Below are 14158 nucleotides of genomic sequence, written 5' to 3' on the forward strand. Positions count from 1 at the left end.
AAATCTTATGGGGGAAAAAGTGTGCATGTGTTATTGATGCTAATCAAAAAATCAATGTCACTTTGAAGATTAAAGCTAAAAATACTACATAACAAAAGGGGAGGGGAGGACACACAAAGAAGGAAAACAATAAAGTGAGAGCCGAATATTTCTAATTCTAAACCTAAAATAAACATTTTGAAGAAAAATAAACTACTGTTCTTCCATAAACTTTAGTAACCAATAATCAGCATCCTGTTTCATTCTTCAGTTTTTTTTGGCCTTCAGGCATCAGATTTGACTACTGGTTATTTTATCAACCTATTCTGGACTTTTTTACTACAGTTCTTTTCCTTGCTCTGTCTTAAGGATTTCTTTCTCCCTTTTGCCAAGCAAATTCTTACTCTAATTTCATATTCATCAATAAATATTGCCTTTCATAAAACCTTTCTAGACACGCTATCTCTTTCCTTTGCTACCAAAAAGAAAAGAAAATTTGAAAAAAAAAAAAACCCACAAAATAACTTCCCCAACTTCATCTTCTGTGCTAATATAGCAGTATGTATTTTTATTTCATTGACTTATAAGTAGTTATTTTCATATTTACTTCCTATATTACACTATGAAATCCCTTGGAAAAGGACTGAGTGTTAATTACCTTAGGAACGTCTATTAAGTAGTGCCTGGCATAGAGTCAGTGCAGAGCAATTACTTACTGAATGACTTACTTGAAATTGCTTTTTTTCTTTTTCTTTTTTGAAACTGCTTTTTTCTTATATAACATATGGTTATATGTTATATAACATATCATTGTAATATTAAAGAACATTTATTGTAGCCTTGAAAAGTTTTAAGATTAGTTACCCATTCAAGATTTCAAACACAAATTTATAGAAATTATATGTGAGAAAATATTAACATTAACAAAAATAAACTTTAAGTAATTGTATAGTCTTTTAATTATAATATTAAATGTTAAAATATATTACTGATTAATCTAACAAATTAAGAGTGGTTTTGGCCTTTCTGACTAAGTCCAAATTCGTGTCGTGGATCTTATGGTTTCTCTTATACTTACATGAAACAAGATCTTGTCTTGCTTATTTGTATAATAAGCCTTTTTAAAGTGTATTTAAAAAGTTTGCAGCTAAAAAGTATAAGAACTTACCTTTTTCAAGTTGGAAATTCATTATCAATATAAAATATATACATTCATCTGTACTTTAAAACAATTACTAGAAAAATGAAACTAAATTTTTAGAGGTAAATCATTTCTGTATTTTGAAATAGGAAACTATAAAGAACCAAAAAAAAAAAAGAATATAATAGAAGCTATGTAATATGGCCCTCTGAGAGCTAGCCAATTCATTCTATAAACTGTTTTTTGTTTTATTATTATGTCATATTAGTCACCATACTTTTTTTATTATATAAATTCTGTTTTGATTGCTTTTATTTGAGGATTCTCCAAATATCTTCATCTTTCTTAAAGTACAGTAATCTGGCTAGGCACTATGCTTTAATAGAGGCCTGATAAATTTGGGAAAAGATGTTTTCCAGGCTTTATATAGGAAAGTTCAATTAATATTATGGGTTCATGTTAGCTTTAAAAATAATAGCATTATTTCTGACTTGACTTAACTAAAGATTAAGGAATCACATTTTGTGATGCACAAATACTTACATGAATATTTTCTATCTTTAATCTTTTCAGTTTGTTTTGGTCACCATTTGGTAAATTATTTGCATCGTATAGTCTCTTGGTACCATTCAAGGTGTTACTAAATCCACTCATTTTGGATTTTGCTGGAATCTTAAAGAGTATACTGCCAATTATATAATAAACATTACTGATAAAGGTAATAAGGAAACTATGAATAAGTATGGAACATATCTCAATAAGATACACGATATACTCTTATAATACATAACTTCATAAATTCTCAGAAGTTGACATTACATGGCTCTTGAAGTTGGATGGCTTTACTAAATTAACATAAAAGCAAAAAGCAACTTCCTTCCTATAAAACATGTTTGTCTTTGGTTATAGTAGTCATTAGAAAAATACCGTAATTCTTTATGGACTTGGAAGAAAGACTAAACCTAATGGTCTCTTTATGGGTTTTAGTGATGGACTATTACCATATTTTATTGGGTCACAATCATAAATTTAATTTAGCATTGGTTATTTTGACATAAGAATTTACTCTGTAAAAAGACAAGTAAAGACATTTGCTTACCTTGTATTACATGTGAGTTGTCTTTCAAGAAGAAGTTATACAGGTATTTGGGGATAAAAGCAGACATACACGCATAAGCCAAGGCTAAGAAAGAATAAGGCAAAGATATATAGCAAATTATTTAATGGGGTAAATAGTCAGCAGTCACTCAGCACAATATCCTTGAATCTACTATTAAACAAGAATAATGTTAACAATTGATGGAAACACAAAATTAAGCGGGAGAGAACCCTCAATCTTTTAAAACAGAAAATATTTGGATGATAAAAGATAACCATCCTAGTAATTTTTCAGTTTCGAATGAGTATGGCAATCTTTATCCCATAACAATAAAAACTTTTATTATCAGAACTTCATACTTTAAAAAAAAAATCTAAACTTGGTCATTATTAATGAGTCATATAGACCTCAAGCTCCTTAATTTTTTTGATACAAACAAAAGAGTCTGAGAACTTGGGATTTAGGAGCTCTAGTCATAAACCGTTCTTTCAAAAAGGATCTCTTAATATTTTTGGATTAGTATGTGTAATAATAGACTATGTTTAACTAAACATAGCAAAATCTCTGGTCTAGATTAATGAGTATTGATGTCAGAGAACATCATTTTAAAAATTACTCAGATAGCGAAATTTTAGCTCTCTGGGATTATGCTATCTCTAGACTCAATTCCTGAAATCTTCGTAAATTCTGACATGAAATAGAATTTATAAAAGATGGAAATCCAAGATTCAGACTTCTACAGATTTATGCTATATAGGCTAGCAGCCTAGATGTGATATCATTAGTGATTAGAGTCAATTAAATTTAATATTTTAATTATAAATATAAATATATATATTTATATATAAATTACTAATTTAATATTTAAATATTTTTGAAAAACCCACTATAAAAGAGGTATTATAAGAGGGGGACAGAAAATAAAAAAGCTGTCATTAAAAAAAGCTTTTAACCAAAGAAAGGGTTACTATGTTAGTATATAAATAAATAAAATATAAAACATACATAAGATAAACTTCCAGAAATATAAGGTGCTGTATGAGTTCAAGAGGGAGAATAAGAAAAGTCTTCATTAAGGAATGATTGAAATGTTCAGCTATGGAGAAAATGACCATTATTTATTTCCTTACAAACTGTTTAGAAAGTATACATAGACTAAAACTAGTTTCTAAAGAAGTCAAAATTTTCTCCAAAGTTCATTAAATGGCACAAAAGAAGATGAATTCATAATCAGATTCCCCCTAAATTTCTAGTCACTGTCTTGTTACAACTGAAACTCTAGTAATAAATTAATCTTTTACATCCTCTAAAATGAGTCTAACAGATTATTTCACAGAAATTTACGGTATGTAGGGGTGCCTGGGCAGCTCAGTCGTTAAGAATCTGCCCTCGGCTCAGGTCATGATCCCAGGATCCCTGAATTGAGCCCCATATTGAGCTCCCTCCTCCATGGGAAGTCTGATTCTCCCACTCCCACTCCCTCTGTTTGTGTTCCTGCTCTTGTTATCTCTCTCTCTCTCTGTCAAATAAATAAATAAAATCTTAAAAAAAAAAAAGAAATTTATAATATCTACTAAGAAGAGATCAAGTACCTTACAACAAAAACAAAAACCTTGGGTGCGTCGGTGGCTCAGTGGGTTAAAGCCTCGGCCTTTAGCTCAGATCATGATCTCAGGGTTCTAGGATCTAGTCCTGCATCAGGCTCTCTACTCAGCAGGGAGCCTGCTTCCCCTTCTCTCTGCCTGCCTCTCTGCCTATTTGTGATCTCTCTCTCTCTCTCTGTCAAATAAATAAATAAAATCTTAAAAAAAAAACAAACTTTTCCTGTTTGAATAAAATATTTTAGGAAAATATGCACAGTGATTATTTACATGATAAACAGGCTTACCTTCATTATTGAAATTTAAATATAGGAATGGAGCACAAAGTGAATCAAGACCTGATGGAAAGGAGTTGGGGGTAAAAAATTCAGTAAATAAAGATCAATATACGTGTATATACATACCTTATTAAGTTCCCTGAATTACTTCTATATAGATTAAGCATTTTAAGTATTACTCATCCAGAAATATATTACACATCATGGAGTAGTGTGAGGAGTAATTGACAATGACTGGCACATAGTATATGCCCAATACAGATCAGATACTGTTATTATTATCTATTATTTTGAGTTAAAGTGAGAAATACAGTAGTCGAAAAATGTAAAATTGATAGAAGGCTTGGACTATATAGTCTCATCTCTGACTCTAGGTGATCCTGGCAATCATTTTAACATCTCCAAGCATGTTTCCTTATCCTGGAGATGGAAATTTGTCTTACAAGTTTCTCTGGGATGATGAAAAGCAATCTTTCTAAAATTGTACAGTAAAATACGAACATGTTACGTATGTCTTTTATTGATAATAATGCTGCTCATATGTCATCATGTTGAAGGGAGGTACATAAATCTATCTATAATTGTCAGGAAGATACGGAACTCTAAAAGGGACAAGGCTAGGAAAAATAATAGCTTTGTTTTAAGTTTTGCCAGAAATTGAGATTTAAAATAAAAAAAAACTACTGTTCATTACAGCAAATTAAAAAATAGAACTGGGAAGAATGGGCATCTCATTCATGAATTTATCAATGACTACAAAAATAATAATGAGAAGGGTTAAAAATGAAGGACATGAAACATTAAAGTTATTTAATAAGAGAGATAATAAATAAAATAAGCAGTGTAGGGTGGTATCCTATTCTCCAATTCCTAATAACCACGATAACCAGGTTGTAAATCATTAAATGACAAGAATATCAATTAACCCCTAATTATTTATGGTATAATATTATTTTATTATTTGCATAGTATTAAAAATAGTGTCCCCAAAGATTACAATAGGACAAAGTATTCTCCCTACTTTCCTAATCAGTATTATGGCAAATTGTTTCATTAAATATCATGCATTTAAATGATATCCACTATGTATTTAGACAAGTTTTAAAAAAAGTTCTCTCAAAAAATGGAAAACCAGCTTTCCACAAAGCTAAGGATATTTTGATAATTTGTTTTAAATTTTTTAATTGTCAGTCATGCAACTTCCTTCTGGTACTTCAGAAAGAATCTTAATAATGGGGGAAAAATGTTACCTTGCCAATACACAAGATCAGGATGAGACACAACCCAGGCTTTTAATACACGCCTAAATTTTGCATGACCTTCTGGTGATGATAACAGTTCATCATACTGATGACACCGAGGAATATCCACTTCAATCTGTAAAACAGCAAAACAATAAGGTGGAACTGGAATAGAGTGATCTCCAATAAACTTCAAGATAAGGAAAAGGAAAGAGTGTATCCTGAATATCAGAATAGACCATCCACATAATCCTGGTGTCTGAAGTTTTTAAATTTTATATTATTCCTCTGGAAACACCAAGAAAGTTGTATGTATATTTAAAGAAAAAAGGCAGACCATTTTATTGAAAAGGCATATATTAATAAAGTTTTCAAAAAACCTTCCTTTATATCCTGGCCTAAATAAAGGGCAAATTCTTCAGATAAAAAAGTACAATTATTAAGAAAAGTTACTTGGTCTATATACTCCTTTGGAACAATTCTAACTCATTAATTTGTGAGTAAAGTAAGAGCATGCATACATATACATATGAAGGCTGCTGAGTTTCATAATTAAGAAAATTCCTCTTGCCTTTCTAAAATTTAAAGATTTGGCAGAATTATCTTGGGTTGTTTAAGAAAATCTAAATCGTACTTGTCTATCTGTAGGAATTGGAGTATCTTTATCAATTGCATCATACTTGGCATGAATAGCCCCCTGCAAAAAATAAGAGAAGATACATTAATTTATCATATCCTTAACAAATTATTGACTTAGGCAAAATAAAGTTCTTAAAAACATCTATCTTTGAAAATACACCCAATTATAGATAGGCACATTCAAACCCAAAGCATCTTAGAAAATTCTTCACATCTTTTACAATCTGTGATGAAAGTCTGTGACAATTTACCATTTTGCTAAGGCAGTCATTTGAATTATATGCACAGGAAGACAAGTACGTTGAAAGAGTCACTTAATGAATATGCTTAGCTAATCTCCTAGTCCCCACAACACAACACAGCCTTGTGCTCTATTCATTGTCCTCTCATACATAGTAAGTTTCATGAAGAAATTTTTTTAAAAATGGGGGGAGTCATCCCTTGAGAAATTTTCCTGTTAAAGTTGGAAATGAAAGCAAAAATAAAATTGTTTAAAGGAGTTCAGCACCAGAAGGAAGAGGTTTGGGATAAATTAAAGAATGAAATGAAGAGACCACTTACATTTTCCATTTATACTGTTACAGAAAGAATAATTACATAAACTACTTCAAATTTTGGTCGTGTTCTATAGGATCAAACACAGAACAATTCTTAATTCTCTGGTTTACTGTTATGGTAGAGAAAGAGCTAGGAATTTGGAGTTCAATCTCTGATATTACATGCTATTATCAGCATCTCAGGCACATCTACTTTATGAGACATTTGGACAAGCTGACCTTGGAAGTACTCTTGAATTTTAACATTTTATGGCTCTACGATTCTAATTATTACTATATGGTAGGAAAACTAGGTATTCTTATTAAGCAACCAACCAAACTCAAAGATATTTGTAGACTTTCACCAAAGAAATCAGGAATAAAGGACGGAATTTTTTCAATAGAGAGTTAAAAGGATTAAAAATACTTGGGAGAATTCGCACACAAAAAATTACGTGACGGATACCCATAAGATAGCTATAAGAGAATACAGGAGGGCAGGATGACAAAGAAATTAACAGGAAATGCAAACATATTGGCAAAGATTTGGCCCATTACCATGACTGCTGTCACTAAAGTCTCTGTTAGTACTTCAAGTCACTCTAATAATGTGACACCTTGCCTCTTCTCACTGCCACCCATAAGGTACCACAGAGACAAAGTAGCATTTTTCCTGGCAGCATGATGCTGGGAAGACAGATGTGCTAAAAGGAACTAAATTATATTCATGATTATTGACAAGGTTCAAATTAGAGTGGAATATTTCTCCTTATAATAAGCAGTCCTATTTCCTTTTTTCTTTTTAAGATTTTATTTATTTATTCATGAGAGACAGAGAGGGAGAGAGAGACAGAGGCAGAGGGAGAAGCAGGCTCCCCACTGAGCAAGGAGCCTGATACGGGACTTGATCCCAGGACCCTGAGATCACGACCTGAGCCGAAGATAGATGCTTAACCAACTGAGCCATCCCGGTGCCCAGCAGTCCTATTTCTAAATGAACATACTTTATAAGCAGGGCTGTATATCTATAACTGATATGTATATTAAAATATTCAATTTTTAAAATGAATAATCAATATAATTTGAGTCCCATTAAATGAAATATTAAATAGCATAAATCTAACAAGAGTTCAATCATATTTTTCTATTCTATCTATTCTATTCTTTTCCTCTATTCCTTTCACTAAAAATTGCAAAATAATCTTAATACTCAAATTTTACTACATAATTTTCTAATAACTTAGAAAATATATATTCAGAAAGTACTTTCCTTCTTCCTTATTTCTTAACACGATTGATCAGCTTCTAACCTCTTCTTTCTTACCTCAACTCCCAAAAGAGCAGCCCAGGTTAAACCTCTCATAAGAGGAGGAATGTCAACTCTTGCTTCTTTCCAGATTTGATTTTTTTTATACGGATAAGCCTATAGGTAAAAAAAGATATGAAAAATACCTCAAGTTACTAAGTGCCTTCTTTTAATCTAAACAATTCTGAATATACCAGTGATAAAGTTGAAGGTGACCTGCAATAAAGTTCCAAGTATCTGAAATTATTTCACCTGATGTTATAAATACATATTAAGTTAGCAGTGGAATAGTTTCCTACCTCTGTAAATCTTATATAGTACAAGCAAAGAGAGGAGCTGAATTTACTGTTTTTAATCATCCCTCTCTATTTTGTGCTCTGGAAGAATTATGAATGGATCCTATGGAGAATAATATTCTGAACCTCATATGTTAAATAACATATAAGGCACTTTGTAAAATACCTAGTGACATAGAAAGTATTCAGTAAATGTAAGTTATTATTATGGTTACTTCTATAAGCTTGCATGTAAATTTGTCTTTTTATAAATTTGTACTTCAGGAGGAATTTCTAGAACAGAATTAATAGGACACAGGGATGGATCCTGTTAAAGGCTCTTAATACAAAATTTAAAATAGCTTTATAGAATGTTTTAACCAATTTACACTTATTCCAGAAGAATGAGAGTTCCAATCTCAATATACATTTCCTCACTTTGCTAATTCAATATGGAAAAAAAGTTTACTTTTTTCGGTCCTAATAAGGATACATATTTGAATAGATTTACTGACTAGTTTTATTTCTATTATTTTTTATCCATTTCTCTGTTTCAATGATAGTCCTTTTCCCTATTGATTTTTAAATGTTTTTTAAATATTAAAAAAAGATATTAAATATCTTTTGTCTAATGTGGTTTTGCATAGATTCCTTCATCTTGTTTTTATTTTTTAATTTTATTTACAATTAACATGTATCATTTTTACTATTAATCAGATAAAACAGGTTGTAAGAATTAGTGTTCCCATGACATCAAGATTCCCTAAGAATTACCAATGAAATAAAAAAAATAAAGATTGCATATGGACTCTTTACACCTTATGCTTTAGAATCCTACCTTTAGCAGCCTGTCAAAGAGAATGATTCTGTTTAGTTGGTACTCTGTGTCCCTCTCTCGGATGATTAAAGGGAGAGTGGCAGCTGCAGACAACTCATTATTGCTGTTTGAATGAGGTAAATTAGACTGGCTATAATAGAGAAACAAGAGCGGAAAAATTGACAAAACATATAAAATAAAAAAACCCCAAACATCACATTTTTGTATCCTCCTTAGGAAACAATTTTCCAAAAAAATATGTAAGCTTCTTATCAATCTAATAGAAAGAGAAAAGAAAAATAATGGTAAAAAGAATTTATATATATATATATATATATATATATATACTCACTCATCTTCAAGTAGTGGGTAAAATGCTTCTCCACCAACATCTTTTAATCTCTGAATTTAAAGAGAAAATATATATGATACTTAAGATCTGAGACAGAAACACTGATCTTTATTTAAAAGGAAGAATAAGGTAAAAATAAATATTTATAAAGATACCAGGAAAACTACAACAGAATTTAAAATTCATTTATTGTAAACATGCAAATACACCATGCCTGCAGTGACTAAGTTTAGCTGTAAAGAATATTCTTTGTTTTTTTATTTTTTTACCTTCAGGGATTTCTCATAAATGTTACACACCTATTATGATAGTTTTCCAAACAGGATGCAGAATTGCTAAAATTAGTATAAAATTGAATGGATAAAACATTTTAAAAATTATGTGAAGATTATATAAAAAAATACTTTTTAATACACATCCCTTAATTTAAAACTTGAGTCCAATTTACTTCTGCCTTGACATTAATACAAACTAAAACAAAAGTAAGGTGCTAAAAAAAGGATTCAGAAGAATTTCTCACATCATACTTTGAACATGCATTGACTCAAATAGCTGGTAAATCAGCTGACAAAACTCAATTTTCTTAATTATTTTTTCACAAACTTATTATAATAATGTTACTCCAAATAATACCATTGCCAGGATTATAGATATTCTTCAAAAGCATAAGGCGGCAGGCAATAGTAAAGTAAAATCTAAGACACATCCTAAGTAGGGTGATTAAAGTTAATGCCATCTTGCCTGCTGTTCTGCTCTTCAGTTCAACTTCCAACTCGAAGGCAGAGTATCTGCTCCTATGGAGACTGACACAGAAGTTCAAGCTCTGTCTGTAGCCAGCATTGATCTTCTGTTGATTAGAGTTATTGTGTACTCACCCACGTGAGTTAGCCTCAGAATTTTTTTTTTAAAGACTTTATTTATTTGAGAGAGAGAGAGCGCATGAGAGGGGCGAGGGGCAGAGGGAGAAGCTGGCTCCCTGTCAAGCAGAGGGTCCGATGTGGGACTTGATCCTGGGACTCCAGGATCATGACCTGAGCTGAATAGCCTCAGAATTTTTAAAAGCCAAAGAAAAATCTTTTGCCCACAACTGAGACTCTGGCAAACACTGATTTTATGCCTGGCTTTTTTCTAAAATTTGATGTGCTGTAGATTTATGCCATTTTTCCTCTAAACTTTTAGGCGTTTCTTTTTGTGGATTAAAATTCTAAGTAGAAAAATAAGATTTTCTCAAATTTTACCCCACTATTAATATGCACATTGTTTTAAAAACTGGGTTTTACTGTACTGAAAGTCATAAATATTTTAAGTAACCTTTCTGGGTTTTTTTTGTATTAAAAATGTAGCATATTAAAAGTACAAAAAGGGCAAAAATACAGAAAAGTAGAAACAAAAATTATTTGGTTTCTATATTATTTTTAAAATCAGCAACATAAACATTTTTTTAATAATCATAGATAAAAGTATTTTAAATTTCAAAAGTGGAAATGTAAGGTCATTGAGAAAGTAAAATTGAAGCCTTGTATTTATTTAACTGATGTTCATATACTTTGATTATATTTAAAGAAACAAATTAAGAGTAAAGCCAAATTGGTCAAAACCATGCATTTGGATGTAATTTGTTGTTTGTTGTTTTGTACTGCTACTTACTTCATCTACTATACACATTCTTTCTTTTCAAAGAGATGATAAGCTTAGTGTATTGTGTAGTAATAATTATAGATTTAGATTTTCTATTCCTTGCATTAGGGCAGGTAAGAGATTCTAATTCCCTCCTACTACATAACATGTAAAATACTAACAGGAAAAGCCTTAAAATATAAGGAAAATCAATGATGTGAGACCCAAAACTGGGCTTAGAGATAAAGGATATAAGCTAGAAATAAAATATATTGATAATCATGGCCTAGGGTTTTAAGCACAATGGGACAAAGACTTGGGCATCTGATTAACAGGCAGCCAGACTGGAGGAGACCCTGCTATATTCAAGAAAGAACTGGGTGTGTTGGGGGCAGAGGGGAGGATATCCAACTTTAGCCAGCCCAAGTGATTGATGTGCGGAAGAAGAATACCCAATACAGATTCCTTTCAGCTGTCCTGTCTCTCCTAATAAGGTAAGGAGGGAAGCTGAGAAGCTTTATATAAAGGTCACAGCCCAGAGACACAGGTTCACTAAAGGGCTGAGACCTAACCATAGGACTACAGAACTCCTTCCCTTCCTACCTCACCTCCCATGTCAATAGAGCTCCAATATAAAAGGGTATTCCAGCTGAAAGAGCCGCATGCAGGTCTCAGACTCTATTTTAAAAAGTCTCTAGGGAAAAAAAAAGTCTCTAGGGAAACCCAAAATCACCAGGGGTAATAAGAGCAAGGATAGTTGAGAAAATTATAGTCTCTGACAAAAAAGCACACATAGTAAACAGCTAGATAAACACGACATTGTGAGCTAAAGGCCTATTTACCATAGCTCTTTTTACTGGTAAATCATGTTGGGGTTTCAACAAAAAATGGCAAGGCATGCTAATATGTGAAAAAGACACTCTGAAGAAACAAAGCAAGCCACAGAATCAGGCTCAGATTTGTCGGAGAGTTGGAAGTTATCAGGCCAGTAATTTAAAATAACTCTGATTAATATGCTAAGGCTCTAAGGAAAAAAGCAGAGAGCATGCAAGAACAGGTGGGTAATATAGGGATGGAGATAGAAATTCTAATAAAGAATCAAAAGATGTAACCTATGTGTTATAGAAATCAGAAGAAGGAGAAAGGAGGAAATTTCTGCCAATTTCCAAAATTAAAGACAAGAAATAATAAAGATCCAGGAAACTACAAACATCAAGCAGGATAATACCAAAAGAAAAAACTATGCCTAGTAATATCATATTCCTTAAAAGAAACCATCAAAAGTTAAAGGAAAAGCCACAGATTAGAAGATATATGCATTACACATAGCCAACAAAGACTTCATATTTGGAATATATATTTTGAAGTCCTCAAATCAATAAGAAATCACCCAGTAGAAAAATTGACAAAAGATATGAACTAGTAATATATAGAAGAGGTAAACACACTACCAAGAAATATGAAGAGATTCATAACTGCATTATAATCAGGGAATTAAAATTAGTATTATAGTAAAATATTATTCTATACCTTTTAGAGCAATATTTTTTTTTTAAGGTTTATTTATTTAAGAGAGAAAGAGAGAACAGGAGCAGGGGTTAGGGTAGGGAGGGGCAAAGGGAGAGGGAGAAGCAGACTCCCCACTGAGCAGGGAGTTCCATGCAGGGCTTGATCCCAAGACCCCAGGATCAGGACCTGAGCCTAAGGCAGACGCTTAACCAACTGAGCCACTTAGGTGCCTCTAGAACAACAATTTTGTAAAAATTTGATAATATCATGTGTTACCAAGTATATAGAAAATGAGAAACCTTCTCTAATAATGGAAAAAAGATACAACTCTTTTTGTGAATGATTGAACAGTTTGTACTAAGCTGAAGATATACAGATCCTATTTCCCAATAACGTCACTCCTGGGCACATACCTTAAAGAATCTCTGACATATTTTATGAGATCAGGGAGGAATTCAAGGCTTCATGTATATCTTTAAGGTTTTATTTAAAAAAAGAAAAAATCTGAGATAGATTTGTCAAAACACCATTCTTACATTTCTTAGCTGGCATAAGGACAATGTCACAGTGGTGTCATCTAATAGTGAGCTTCTGTCTCGACCTTGTCCAAAGCTTTCACCATCTTCAAAGAGAAAACTGAAAAGAGATTTAAAAAAAATAATTATTTTAATGAGAACACAAAAAATGATTTATTGCTTCTGCTAGAAAATAAAATTTATTCTAAATAATCATTCCCTCATCAAAGAAAGAAATTTTAGACTAGATGGATTAATTAAAAATATGTATTTAATATGTTTATATTTCACCAAACAATTCTCATTTTTAAATATAAATTGAGTTCGTATGAATACAGTATACAAATAGAAAGCATTTTAGGAATACAAGAGTGTGATTTATTCTCTTTGCTCATGCCAATTCAATGCTAAAATTACTCTCTTGACAATATGTGTATGTACTCCTGAGGAAGTTTATATGAGTGAGAAATGATAAAAGAAGAAAGAAAAATCATGATAGTAACTTCTCAGGAGAAAGAATAGTGAATAATAAATGCATAAAATTTCTTTAGGATTTCAGAGAAATAATTTTGAGAATTTACATATACCTTGAAATTTCCATCATCTTATTTCCCGGTGTTCTGTTTAATTCAAAGTGTGAGAAATATAATTGACTGAAATATCAGTTTAAGGGGGAAAAAATAGAGACCCAGTAGTCTACTCAAATAATTAACCTAAAAATTTAACATGTGAAGAAAAAAATGATCAGCAGGTAATTTTTATTGTTATCTACAATGATCAAATCTAGTACTAAAATCTAAAATTAAAAATTAAACCATGAGAGACTATGGACTCTGAAAAACAAGCTAAGGGTTTTGAAGGGACGGGGGGTGGGAGGTTGGGGGAACCAGGTGGTGGGTATTAGGGAGGGCATGGATTGCATGGAGCACTGGGTGTGGTGCATAAACAATGAATTCTGTTACGCTGAAAAGAAATAAAAAATTAAAAAAAAATTTAAAGCATTGGTGGAAACTTAAGAGATTTAGGTTCACATCTTTACAAATAAATACAAACAGCAATGGAACAGTAACAATTTTGGTCCTTAGAGTTGTACTGTTAATTAACTTTCAGTCTAATTTACATGATGATGTCCAAGATCTTATGTGGTTCTACAGTTTTCATAACAGTGATTTAGTACCATGATGATCTCTAGGACAATGAGGCCATAGAGTACATTTACAATTGTAACTGGAAATAAAAAATAGTTACTTATA

The 14158-nt window shown here is 31.6% G+C and overlaps 1 protein-coding gene across 2 annotated transcripts in view; it reads right to left on the reverse strand.

Moving 5' to 3' along the window:
- The window catches only part of TBCK (TBC1 domain containing kinase), a 205621-nt gene that overhangs the window by 117909 nt on the left and 73554 nt on the right, over positions 1-14158 (reverse strand). For both annotated transcript variants that reach the window (XM_080796178.1, XM_080796177.1), the window contains exons 12-19: positions 12927-13026; positions 9265-9314; positions 8934-9063; positions 7839-7937; positions 5974-6036; positions 5349-5475; positions 4108-4158; positions 2220-2303 (exon numbers count right to left, since the gene is read on the reverse strand). In XM_080796178.1, the coding sequence (XP_080652304.1) occupies positions 2220-2303; positions 4108-4158; positions 5349-5475; positions 5974-6036; positions 7839-7937; positions 8934-9063; positions 9265-9314; positions 12927-13026 (704 nt within the window). The remainder of the gene's footprint in view (positions 1-2219; positions 2304-4107; positions 4159-5348; positions 5476-5973; positions 6037-7838; positions 7938-8933; positions 9064-9264; positions 9315-12926; positions 13027-14158) is intronic.

This window comes from Martes martes (assembly GCF_963455335.1).
Source record: "Martes martes genome assembly, chromosome: 2".
NCBI lineage: Eukaryota > Metazoa > Chordata > Mammalia > Carnivora > Mustelidae > Martes > Martes martes.